The sequence below is a fragment of the Epinephelus fuscoguttatus genome, linkage group LG5 (genome assembly GCF_011397635.1).
Source record: "Epinephelus fuscoguttatus linkage group LG5, E.fuscoguttatus.final_Chr_v1".
NCBI classification, from domain to species: domain Eukaryota; kingdom Metazoa; phylum Chordata; class Actinopteri; order Perciformes; family Serranidae; genus Epinephelus; species Epinephelus fuscoguttatus.
This window is the reverse complement of record NC_064756.1, coordinates 41,833,850-41,847,031: the sequence shown is the minus strand read 5'-3', so window position 1 is coordinate 41,847,031 and position 13,182 is coordinate 41,833,850. Positions and strand designations below refer to the sequence as shown.

The window sequence follows — 13,182 nt, the reverse complement described above, 5'->3', positions numbered from 1 at the left end:
TGCAGATAATCTGGCACAGACAGAGAACAAACTTCCACAAGATATGGGAGGGTTTTTTTTTTTTTTTTTTACAAATTTATGTCCATCATTACATAAGGTTTTTTTTTAAAATCTGCACACATATACTTTTTTTTCCTTATCCCCTTTTCCTTTATAACTATTTACATAAACATTTTAGTCTTAATGTTTAATGTGCAAATTGTGTGCATGCTTTAGAATTGCAAGATAAATGTGGAGCAATGCAAAAGCTTTCTGGAATATCATTCCTTTATTTTATTTCATTATTTTCATTTGTAATTTACTTGAGAAATCATACTTATTGAAAGTAATAATTCACAGTACAAAAAAGGAATTTGTTATGCAAATAATTTACCTATGTTGGTAGCTTAAACCTTTTGTCTGTAATTTTAGATTGTTTATTATATGTGGATATATAATGATTAGTCAGTAATTTGATCAATTAATAAATATGACAATCACAACAAAAATCAACAAAGATACAAAAAGTTTGAGTGTGGTTAATTCTTCAGTTCTTCAAAAACTACATTCAAAGTTCCCAGAAGGGCCAAAAACTTGCCACAGGCAAAGAAGACACAGTGCTGGAGAAAAATAAATGCCTGTCCTTAATGTAAACCTATCCATAGAATACTCAACAGAACAGTCATATGTGTGTCAGGCTATGCACCTTCATGGTGGATGAATGAGGTTTAAATATTTTCAGATTCACAATGAGATAAAAACATTTCTTAAACCAAGGATAAAAGAAGGCATAAATAATGGGGTTTAAACTTGAATTGAAATAACCCAACCAAACTGAAACTTCAAAGATAGCAGCAGGTGTACTGAAGCCAGTATAGGCATCAGTAATAGAATTCACAAAAAAGGGCATCCAACAAAAGATGAATGCACCAAGCACAATACCCAGAGTCTTAGCAGCCTTGTGCTCAGACTGTTTTATCAACCCCCCTTTTGCTCTGTCATTTGAACAATTGCTCATATCTCCAGTTTTTCTTACATGCTCTTTAGCCACGATAAATACTTTAGTGTACAGACAAACCATCAAAGTGCAGGGAAAGAAAAAGGCAGTGATACTGTCCAGGATTCCCCAAAGGGAGTTAAAGAGAAGGTTGCAGCTGCCTAGACAGTTTATTGACGCAATATAATCCTCTAAACCTGCAATGTTGGCCTTTGAGTAAAGTAGTCCAAAAGAATAAACAGCAGCCAGTACCCAGCTGGCACATACCATAACCCAGGCAACTGGCATGGTGATATTCTTAGAATAATGCAGAGGATTGCATATTGCTTGCTGTCTGTCTACAGCAATGCAAATTAGGTGGAAGATAGAGACACTAGTAAGAAACGTATCAAAACTGGAGTGCAGCAGACAGAAGTCATCACCATAGAACCAGCAGCCATGAATAGTCCGGATGGCGCTAAAGGGCATCACAATAGTACCAACAAGAAGGTCCGCAAGACCAAGAGATAAAATAAGCATATTGGTAGGATTATGTAACTGCTTGAAATGACTTATAGACACAATGACAACAGAGTTCCCTAAAATGGTAACCAGCATGCCTAAAACAAACAACACATAGAGGGCAACTTTGGTCCCCACACTGAAATGTGCCTTAATACACGAGGCGTTAGAGCCTGGAAAACAGTACTGTTCTTGAGAAAGGCTTAAACTCATCATTAAACCAAATATATATGCCAAAACCTTAAAAGAGATGCACAGGTCTGTGCTCAGGGGAGACACTGGTGATCTTTGCCTTTGTAATTAAAGACACAGCATAAACGCCACCTACAAATATGACATGCTGGGCCTTCCAATCAGAGAGTGTTTTATCAATGTATGCAAAACAGCCCAACACCAGGTATTCTGTTGTGACAAAACTGACAAACAATAAAGTATTTCATTCTTTGAAGAGGAAAATTATTTTCTGGGGAAGTTATAAACAGCTGTACCATGGCACTATTGATGTCATAGAAATACAGTACAAATGTAAATGCTAACACTAAATGAACATGATTTCTGTGCCATATCACTGTCTACAAAACAATTACCATGAAGCATGAGTGCAATATCCTACAAGCTCTCAGAAGTTGTATGCGTAGCAATAAGAGATTAATGAACCATTTTCAGTACATTTGTTATGAACATTACAGTACAGTTTTAAGACTGGTTCAGAAAAAAATGTAAAGGCATATGAGAGGCCCTCCCTATCAAAACTGACATTTTTTAGTTTTACTACATTGCTTGTGCCAGTAAGAGCACCAAGGACACTGAAAATACACCATGCAGTGGTGAAGTGCTGCTCACCTCAGTAACTACATTTTTCTGTATCTAGCAGGTGTGTTCATATGTTTCAGGTGGGAAGAAATCCTTTCTAACATAGGTCAACATGTCACAGGAGGTACAGGACTGAAGTTTAGACTATCCTGAACTTGTAGTTTTGCCGCACTTCCCCACAGAATCAAATAGCTGCTGCTTGAAATTGCTGCCGCAGCTTTTAATGACCTTTGTATGGCAGCTTGCTGCAGGCAACACTTTGCAGATGCTTTGTGTATTTTTTCCATAAGTGTGTGTGTAGTTCGGAAAAGGTCAGCTGTGGGCGTTCAGAGCTTAGCTATACTGGTGCATATCGCTCTTGTGTCATTACAACACATTTGCAGTCAAGAGTGACAGGTGCACTGACCCGGAGTATAAGGATAGCACAGAATAGAGTTTTAACAGTTGGTTTAACATGTTTGCACCATAGAATGTTAAAATAATGGATGTAGCTACCATGACATTACACACTGGTTTGTGGACTCCCGTTGTGAAACCACTTCCATATATCTTTTTAAACCAAAACTCAGTTTAAAATGATGTTTATGCCTACCACACCACGGCAATAATAATTCATTTATACATATTTGACATGTGGTTTGGTTCTGTTTTAACATGCTGTGCGCAAAGAGCGTGGAGGTGGAGAGGAAGAGCGCAGAGCTGCAGTCGCTGTACGAGTCTGTTCTCACACATTCTTTAAGAATATTTAAAGCTTATTTAGAAGATAATTCTAAGAATCAGTGCATGGCTATTTCAAAAAAGGGAGGGGAAAATGAAGAGAGAAAGATTACAAATTGAGAAGAGGAGAGTATAGGAAAGGAGTGGAAAATAAAGTGATGAGGAGAGCAAAACACACAGCCTGACTGTTACAACTGGACATGGGCCTACTTTGTAGTTTGGAGGGTAGGTTGTTTTTTTATTGTTTTATTTATTCAGAGAACATTGTTTTTCAATTTCATGTAAAGATCTGTTGATTGTGATGGTTATTTATTTTATAGAACACTAGTGTACACAGGGAGGCACGGTGGTGTGGTGGTTAGTACTCTCGCCTCACAGCAAGAGGGTTGCCGGTTCGATCCCGGGTGTGGGAGCCCTTCTGTGCGGAGTTTGCATGTTCTCCCCGTGTCAGCGTGGGTTCTCTCCGGGCACTCCGGCTTCCTCCCACAGTCCAAAGACATGCAGATTGGGGACTAGGATAATTGGTGACTCTAAATTGTCCATAGGTGTGAATGTGAGTGTGAATGGTTGTTTGTCTCTATGTGTCAGCCCTGCGATAGTCTGGCGACCTGTCCAGGGTGTACCCTGCCTCTCGCCCGATGTAGCTGGGATAGGCTCCAGCCCCCCCGCGACCCTCAAGAAGATGAAGCGGTTAGAAGATGAATGAATGAATGAACTAGTGTACACAATGTGGCATGGTTTTGTTGTTTTCTGTTATAAAGAAAGGATAAATGTAGAAAGTGAGTGTGTGTGTGTGTGTGTGTGGCAGCTGCGAAGTGTACATAGTACAGACCTTGAGACACCTCACATGTAAGCTAGACTGACATTCCCCTGCTCATTATGGTGCACAAATGTACTTATGCACTGGGGCCTACAGCTCAATAAACCCTCTGGTCCTGGCAGATACATGCACCAGCACTTCATATGCGCAAAGACAAAAGCCAGGCTTATTTTCAAATAAGTCACACCTATGTTAGCCCACACCCAATAAAACTGATCCCTCTAAACAAGCGTGATCCAGACAGGACCTCCTGGTTTAATCTCAGGATTTACTGTATGAGGTCATGCTTTTCAGGCTATAGTATGTGCGCAGTATTCCAGTCAACATACTGAATGTGCTTTTCAATGCACTGCAATTAAAATAAAACTAAGAAACAGCTGTGAGCCAGTGCCGGACCTAGCGCATTTGGTGCCTTATGCAAGCTAATAAACAATATAACTAACAAACATAAATAACAAACAATAAGAAAAAATGCTATGTCCAAATTTGCAAATCTTGTTCTTTTTTTTTTGGTACAGCCCCTCAGATGGCTTTTGCCTTTTCATTTACTCTTTTTCTAATGAGGATTTGCATCTTTGGCAGCTGCCTATGTTGCCAATATAGGACGATTTGCTTTGAGCCCTGGCTGTAGCCTCATTATGACATTACTTCTCTCTTTCAATGTCACCTAATAAAAAAAAAAATAGAGGCCTTTCATTGATTCCCAGGAGAAAATTTCAGGCTAGTTGTCACAGCGATGGTGGCTTTCCTTGGACCCGCTCCAAACCAAAGCAAAAGTACTGATGTTCTGTTGTATCTGCTGTGATGCTTCTGCTTTGTCAATGGTGAAGTCAGTGTACCAGCATAAAGCCCCTGAACATTGGTCTTTACTACTGAACCACTAGCAGATCAGTGAGAGCAAAATGAAAAATTTTTAAACCTTATTTTCAACCATTTTTAAATGTAAAATGAATATCCACTTTTTAGAGGCTTTTGTTTTACATCAGTTTATTCTGTGAAAAGTGTTGCCTCTGACATGTCAGATTTAAAGGTCTTACCCGAAGTGAATAATTGAAATGCTTTTCTGAACCAACTATAAAAAAATGCATATATTACAGGGTTCACAGTAGAGTTCAAGTAGCCCACCCAGACAAGTGTTCCAAACAGTGCTGGAGGTATTGAGTAACTGATAAAGGGGTCAATGATGTTACAAACAAAAAAAGGAGTCCAAAAGGAAAGAAATGCCCCCATTATGATAGCAAGTGTTTTAGTGGCTTTTGTCTGGCTGGTATTTGACATTCTTGCTGAGCTCATACAGCTTGCATTCTGTATGCTGTGTAACTGCCTCTGTGCCACAAGAAAAATCTTAAGATAAACACCCAGCATTAGTATTCCTGGAATATAAAAGGAAAGTACTGATGAGACAGTACTCGACAGTCCACTCTGAAACAAAACACATCCACCTTCACACGCAATGTGGTCATAGTAGAACTCCTCAATCCCCCAAAGATTTAATTTCAGAAAAATCATTCCAAACCCTATGAGAGCTGAAATACCCCAACTGAGCAGAATCATGATCAACACAACATTAACAGATATTTTTCTCTTGTATAGTAGAGGATGGCAAATAGCATAGTGTCGGTCAAGTGATATGAATGACAGATTTAGAATTGATGTTGTACACAACATGACATCAGAACTCAAGTAGACTTTACAAAAGACATCACCAAAATACCAGCAAGTCTCTACACATTGAATCATACTAGGGAACATGACTAACAGACCTAAAAGAAGGTCGGACACAGCCAGAGAGGCAATCAGGTAATTGGTTGGAGTATGGAGCTGCTTAAAATAGGTAATTGAGATAGTGACCAAAAGGTTTCCACACACTGTTAGGATGACTGTGACCCCTAGAATCATATAGAGGGTGATGCGTATTGGCAAGGGATAGATTGTCCTCTGGCATGAACCGTTTCTGGACTCAAAGCACAGCACTGGCTCCATCTGTTTGAAGGGACATGAGAATGATAAGGTCAATATTTCTTTATTTAAAATAAAATCTGTGTAAAAATGGAAAGATTACCTAATTTGGTGATGAACTGAGTGCAACAGTTAGTCAAGTAATCTAGTAGTCTACTTTGAACTATTAAAAGTCAATAAATTGCTAATTTACACATAAGACCACTGAGGCAGTAAGTTGAAATCCTGCAAAAAAGTAGAGGCTGTTCTTTTGTTGTTTTTCTGAATGGAGAAATGACTTTATTTCATCCATTGCAGTTGGATTTCAATTGTCTTTGTTAGTAATGAAATTATCATTGTAGGTGGGGCCCCTCTCTCCCTGTCTTGGATAAAACAGTGAGGCAAATCATACAACGGACATCAGAGGGTACATTTCCATTCACCTGTTTTTTTATGTACATTTTAATGTGCTCATAAAAAAATCAAAAACAGGTGACAAATTGCAAAAACTTTGGCTGGGGATGAAAACCTTGTCATAATGCTAAGTCTTGTCCATGTGATAAGGACTGTAGTGTAAACTGTGCTGAAAAGTGTCATCCTGAAGCAGAAAACCTACATATTGTCTAACTGGAACAAAACTCATAGAGGTAAATTAAAACAAACTGAACTGCAACTTTCACAAAAAAAACAAAAAACAAATTCAAGATATGTAAAAAACATGAAAATCAAGTCTCAACTGTTTATTGTGGCTTTTTTTGATATTCCCGTGAGTCTCTAGAGGTTGCTCTTATGACATGTATCCATTGTACTAACAATATCAACAGTCAACTTTGAAAAAAACAACAACAAAAAAACATTTGCAGTCAGTAAAAAAACTCACAATAAACCACTTAATATATGACCATTAGGTAGCTCCTCAAAGCCTACTAAAAATAATCACACTTCAAACCTACACTTACCTTTCGTAGTCCATTGGACAGATGGACATATGCGGTCAGTTTCAGCTTGTACTTAAAGCCCTGATGTCTCTATGGCCAGTGACAGAGGTTAACAAATAGACCCTCAGGGGTATTGTTGAACAGTCTGTCCCAGTGGATAGGAGGTGAATATAGTGCAGTCCAATTACAGCATAGGTCAATCCAGCCCGTTCTCATACCGAAGTCATCAAATACTTGTCAGTGATTCATTCAGTGATGTTAAAAGCCACCTTTTGCAACAGTGTGAAATGCTGTTGGGTGGCGTCAGTTCGTAACACAGCCCAATGTAACCTTTCCCAGTGTTATGATATGCTATTTTTTGGCTAGACGGCACCTGTCACAGCAGTATGATGTGGTTCTGGATGTTGCCTGGTTGAAACTTTGCCAGTAATGACTTGGACTTTCATCTGCTAGCTCCCTGTTCACTTCCTGTATGTACGTAAAGCCAAACTATGATGCTTTTTGTAAACCTAAGCACAAGCTTTTGTTGGCTAAACCTAGTCTTGTGCTTTTGTTGATGTCCCAGCGTTGGTTGCAGCATCCAGGAACGTCAACAGCAGTTGGAGGAGGATACCTAGTGCGTAATGTGTGTAGATGTGAAAGGCAACTGACAAAGTGGCAATATGTGACAACTTGGGATGAGAACATGTTGTTCAATCACATAGTCTATGTTATAAATATGATCTTTAAAAGATCCAAGGTCCATCATCCCCAGGGTAATATTTAATTGGGCTGAGGCTGCCCATTCCATTGAAGATACATCCACAAAGTATTTTGACCAATTGTTAATAGGAAAGCAACTTGGTTTAGCCTATGTATTTTCCAATTCATCATGTCAATATGTTTAACTGACAACAAAGCTAATGCGTTGATACTGGAGCATGAGCATGTTCATGAATGTAGGCTGTATGTTGCCTACTCTTGTGCCAAGAAAGCAGATGAATGGACATTGTGTGTTCATACCCAGCAGCAGATAGTGATAAGAAAGGTCTCATCTGTGCAATATTGCAAAGGTGGAAGAATGAGGTTTTGGTGATGTTACTGGCGTGATACAAATGATAGGTGACTATCAAACATGACACCAAGGTTTCAGACAAGAGAAGATGGAGATACTCGAGTGCTGTCAATAATTAGACTGAGATTGCTTGCTTCATTTATTGTTGAGACGGTGCTAATTAAAATAGTCTCTATATTTGAACTAGGGCATTAACGACTTTGATTTTTTTCAGGTCGACTTATCTGTCAATAAAGTCAAAGTCGAGTCGACAAGTCATTTGATGACATCATCACATTGACACGGCGGAGGAAAGTGAAGTATCTCCACACATGTGATGTGTGTCTGTCAAGGCCCGAACATACTCGGGCGGAACGTACGCAGAACGGACTCTGCAGAGGTTCGCGCGGACTCAAAGCAGATGTCCGCAAGCCCTGTGCGCGCAAAGCTCAGACTTTACGACCACGTGGACTCCGCTCCGCGCACCAGTGACTGCTCAGCATGTATTTTTCACATCGCAGGGATTTTTCACGGTCATTTTTACAGGAAACTACAACGCGGAAGTGCGCTCGACTATGAAAGCCCGAATGACTGCGGACATTCCTCGCGGAGTCTGCTCCGCTTAAGTATCAGTGTAAGCCAGTCAGAGGCAGCGATTGCATTCCGTACACAAGCACACAGAGAGAGAGAGAGAGGGAAAAAACACACGACTTGTCGACTCCTCCTGGGGGGTGTCGACTTGTGCCACTGACGTCGACACGTCGACAAATCGACTTTTCTGTTAATGCCCTAATTTGAACAGCTTAGTTTAAAAGGTTTGGCTGCATCCAAATTTTGATGTCTCTCAAACAGGCAGAGAGTGTCAGGGAGGAGGCAGTCATATCAGGCTGGGTTGATGTGTACATTTGAATGTCATAAGCATAACAATGGAATCCTTGCCTGTTTCCCATGATGTGTCTGAGTCATATACCCCTTTTTGACAGTCGTGTTGGCTTGCCTTGGTTTGGTTTGGGCCGTCAGCCCAGTGTGGGGGGGATTTCCTTTTCAATGACAACAGGGCTACCCAATTGAAGTTGTGTCTTTAACTGATGACGGCATGTCTTGAGTGATGACGTTTAAAAGCAGCAGGCTGATCCATGGTTAAAGTCCCTTGTTATTTTTGCTGCGTGTTTTTCCATCACACAGCAGGGCAGGTTAAAGAAGTTTACCTGCTGGAGGTGAGCTGTTTACAGAGGTGCAGTAACAGCCTGCTGTCTGCAGCCCTTCAACTAACATCTCACTGTGGATTATTCTGATTTCACTTTCCTCCCTGCAGTAGCCTATTAGAAGACTTGCCATTTATCTATTTATTTAAGAAAAGCCTCTAACAAAGTTACGCTACTTCAGTGATAAACACATTTAATTTCCTAAAGTTTCTTCACAATAAAAGTCCCGTTATTTTGTCATGTAAGATCTCTTGTTGTAAAGCAGCAAAATAAGGAAATGTTGAGTTTTTGAGCAGTAACTTCACACAACTTCTAACGAGGCTGATAGTAAAATAAAGCAGATATCTAAAGTAAAAACAGGGCGCAGGAGAGAAACTAAACTAAGAGATTCAGTTAGAAGCTACAAAAGTACTGAGAGCTGAACACACAGAGACTTTAAAAAACACCTTTCTCCCAGGTCTCCTGCAGACAGAGGTGAGTGGAGTCTTGCAACATACATGGCTGGTTTGAGGGTGACAAGCAGGGTTGTTGGGTGTTGGCTGTGGTTGGCGCGATGTCACTGCTACCTGTTTGAGGGTGGGTGACCAGGCTTTTGGACCTATTACAAAGATGGTCCATCCAATAGACCATGTAGAAATATTGGACATAGTTAAAAGGAACAATACCTGTTTGTTTTGATTTGATTGATTTATTTGGAACATTTGAAAAAAAAACAAGATAAAATAAAATAGAATATATTGTAGAAAAAAACCCTACAAAATAGAGACAAACAATAAATCAAGTACAGACTTACAATGAGAAACATAAATGAACATTTCATGTCCGAAAAGGAGCAGGAAGAAGCAACATGCTTCTCTGGCCCTACCCCCAATCCCAAACTATAGTAATCCATCACTAATCAAACTATTACATAAATACACTCTCCTCACCATTGATCAACCACACATTTACACCACTGCATTTCTTAATACCTGAGAACCAATATTACCCTGTGTGTAAAACCAACCAATATGAAAATACAAATTGAGAATACCCACCCTGAGTGTGCCTTATATTCCCTCCAATCATTTCTGTATGTTTCTGTATGTTGCCAGGTAATACGTTATTTCTTGCTTTGTACATGACTTGAGCCATTTTAAAATCCACCAAATCCTTAACATTTCAGTTATGTGACTTCAAAAACGGTTATTAGTGTGTTTGCAATATCCAACATTGTGTAAAATTTTTATGGCTCTTTTTTAGTATGGATAATGGTTTTGTAAGTGTTTCCCCATACCTCGACACAATGATTTAAATACGGCAATATCAAAGTACAGAGTATAGAGTATATAATGCTTTGTAATCCAGTATGTGTTAGCTAGTCAGCTTTGTTCTTACATAAACTATATGTGGTTTCCAGCACATTCTGTGATCTATTATCACACCAAAAAAAATGTTTTCGTATACTCTTTCAATAATACCATTACCTATCTTAAATACTTGTGTATTTATTTTTCGATTTCCAAACAATAGTTTGGTTTTTCTCCGATTTAATGATAACCTGTTTGAGTCAAACCACATCTCTCTAATTTATTCAATTCTGATGTGACCACCTCCAGAAGCTGCTGTAAATTATCCTCGGAGCAGAAAATATTCATATTCCACAAATAATACAAATTTCAATATTCCTGATACTTTACATATGTCATTAATGTACAAAACAAACAATTTTGGCCCTAAAACTGACCCCTGTGGGACTCCACAACTAATGTCCAAACATGAAGATTTATGTTTACCAATCTGCATGAACTGTTGACAGTACCATATAAAGCTATTCAGCCAGTTCAACAAAACCCCTCTAATGCCATACTTTTCCAGTTTATTGGTTAATAAGTCATGATCAGTGGTATCAAATGCCTTTTTTAAATCAATAAATACCCCTATTGCATTTTTTGTCATCTATACGTGTTGTTATTTCTTCTGTTAGTGCCATAGATGTTGATCTGTTTTCTCTGAAGATTGACTGCCCACTAACAGTTTGTGCATCTCAATAAAATTTCTCCAATATTTTAGAGAACTGGGAGAGTAATGCCACAGGCCTGTAACTGGTGAATTGATGTTAATTCCCAACTTTAAATATAGGAACAACTTTTGCTGTTTTCATTTGGCATGGACATGTACCTGTTTTGAAAGATGAATTGCAGCTGTAGGTCAGTGGTTTTACAATTCCATCAATGATTTTCTTCACAAGAGTCATATCAATTTCATTGCAATCAGTAGTCATTTTATTTCTGCACTTACTTACAATGTGCAGGATTCCTTTTTTTCTATTGCTCTGAGAAAAACAGAGTTTGGATTTTTATGTTCTTGATCATTAACATCCCAACCCTCTTCTAGCAATGGATCATTGGTTTCCTTTGCCAGTTTAGATCCCATACCACCAAAGAATTTCTTAAACCCACTAACCACATTATTCATGTTATTAATAGTCCTATCATTATTAACAAAAAGCTTAGGATCCCTTATGGGTTTTTTTTTTTTATCCTTTTCTAATAATACAATTTAATATATTCCATATATCCCTTGATATTGTTTTTTTATTTTCTAACAGTTTGTTATAATATTCCCTCTTGCATATCCTCATTATATTAGTTAATTTATTTTATATCTTTTAAATTTATTTTCTGCTTCTCTAGTCCCATACTTTATGAATTCTTTATACAGTGTGTCCTTCTGTGGGCATTTTTTTAAACCCTTAGTGATTCATGGCTTATCTGTATTTTTATGCTTCGTATTTACTTCTTTTATTGGACAGTTTTTGTTATATAGTGCTATGAATGTGTGATGTGTGTCATAAGCGCCAATAACATTATCGTCTTCATATATTTCTTTCTAGCTTTGTATAATAGATCATGTCTTAATGCCTCCATAGTATTGATTTGTGCTCCTCATAGTGACTTAATCACATGCCATTCAGTTTGTTGTGCTAACCTCAATATTTGTTTATTGTGTTTCATAAAAATGAACATTAGTTCCTCTGAGCTCATTTTGGTGAAAGTAACGCCAGAGGAGTGAAATAAGTAACTTACTACTCTACACAGAGAATAATATTGTAAACTAACTTATTACTTCTAAACAAAGGTATCTAGTAATATGTAATATGTAATATATTACATTTTGAGAGTAACTTGCCCAACACTGAAGGTAGTCAAGTAGGTCAGCCAGCTTTCTATCACAGGTATCTTTGGGTTTGTTGACATCAACATTCAGGTCTGGGCAGTGGTGTAGTGGTAGTTGATGAGGTGGGTGTACTACTAGGTAGATAGGTAGGTTACTGATGAGGAAGTGGGCATACTCTCCTATATATTACAATGGCTTTTTAGCTGATAGGTGGGTATACTCTAACTGGATAGAAAAAGAAGTGGGTGTACCCCGTATACCTGAGTATACCCTCCACTACACAACTGGGTCTGGGCATCAGGGATCAGTGTGGACTCCAGCATTTCAGCAGTTCAGTTAGTTTAGAGAAGAACAGTGGTTTTGGTTTTGAGGTCGGTAGGTCGGGACCCAGATTCACAGTCAGAACTGTCCAAGCCCAAACTACCACATGGATGCCTCACAAATAGCTTTGCTGGTGAAGTGGTTAGCACTGCCGCCTCACAGCAAGAGGCATTCTGGATATTCACCCTTCTTTGTGGAGTTTGCATGTTCTCCCTGTGTCAGTGTGGGTTTTCTCCAGATTCTCTGACCCTCTCCCACAGTCAAAAGACATGCAGGTTAGTTAAATTAGTGACTCTAAATTGCCCGTAGGTGTGAATGTAAATGTGAATGGTTGCCTGTGACAGTCTGGCGACCTGTCCAGGGTGTACCCGTTTCTTGCCCAGTGCCAGCTGGGCTGGCTGCAGCAATGACTTGCGACCCTGAATAGGTCAAGCAGTTATGGATAATGCTTCACAATCAATGATAAAATGAACAATAACAACAATAATAATAATAATGAACATAAACAAGGAGAAATAAATTGATGTCCCAAATGTAAATAAAAAGAATGACTAAATTAGTTGCAGCTTTGATATAATGGTGCATGAATATAGAATCATTCTTGTTTAACTTTGTTGCAGTGTCAAATTGGGCAATAAGAGGGTCCATCAGACTTTAGTGCAGCAGTTCAAGAAACATTTCAAACCCATCCAGGGATATAATGGATGAGATGGGGATTTCTTTTTTGTCAGCATGGGGGAAGTTTATGTCCAGTTCACAGT

General features: G+C 38.7%; 2 protein-coding genes across 2 annotated transcripts; both read right to left on the bottom strand.

The window, feature by feature from the left end:
* Nucleotides 1-661: 661 nt before the first annotated feature.
* LOC125889055 (trace amine-associated receptor 13c-like) lies at nt 662-1,690 on the bottom strand. Its single transcript, XM_049576704.1, has one exon. The coding sequence runs from the start codon at nt 1,688-1,690 to the stop codon at nt 662-664; it is 1,029 nt and encodes a 342-aa protein (XP_049432661.1).
* Nucleotides 1,691-4,814: 3,124 nt separating this feature from the next.
* LOC125889054 (trace amine-associated receptor 1-like) lies at nt 4,815-12,423 on the bottom strand. The gene is made up of 4 exons (XM_049576703.1): nt 12,361-12,423; nt 6,725-6,793; nt 5,522-5,810; nt 4,815-5,449 (listed from the first exon to the last, which is right to left on the bottom strand). The coding sequence occupies exons 1-4, from the start codon at nt 12,421-12,423 to the stop codon at nt 4,815-4,817; spliced, it is 1,056 nt and encodes a 351-aa protein (XP_049432660.1).
* Between the last annotated feature and the right edge of the window lie 759 nt (nt 12,424-13,182).

What these genes read in the sequence shown, in the direction of transcription:
- LOC125889055 (XM_049576704.1), bottom strand. Translation starts at nt 1,690, where the DNA reads ATGAGTTTAAGCCTTTCTCAAGAACAGTACTGTTTTCCAGGCTCTAAC.
- LOC125889054 (XM_049576703.1), bottom strand. Translation starts at nt 12,423, where the DNA reads ATGCTGGAGTCCACACTGATCCCTGATGCCCAGACCCAGTTGTGTAGT. An exon ending in GTAGTGGAGGGTATACTCAG is followed by an intron (nt 6,794 to 12,360) that starts GTATACGGGGTA and finishes CACTGGCCATAG; the next exon opens with AGACATCAGGGCTTTAAGTA. An exon ending in GTATTTTGGTGATGTCTTTT is followed by an intron (nt 5,450 to 5,521) that starts GTAAAGTCTACT and finishes TCATATCACTTG; the next exon opens with ACCGACACTATGCTATTTGC.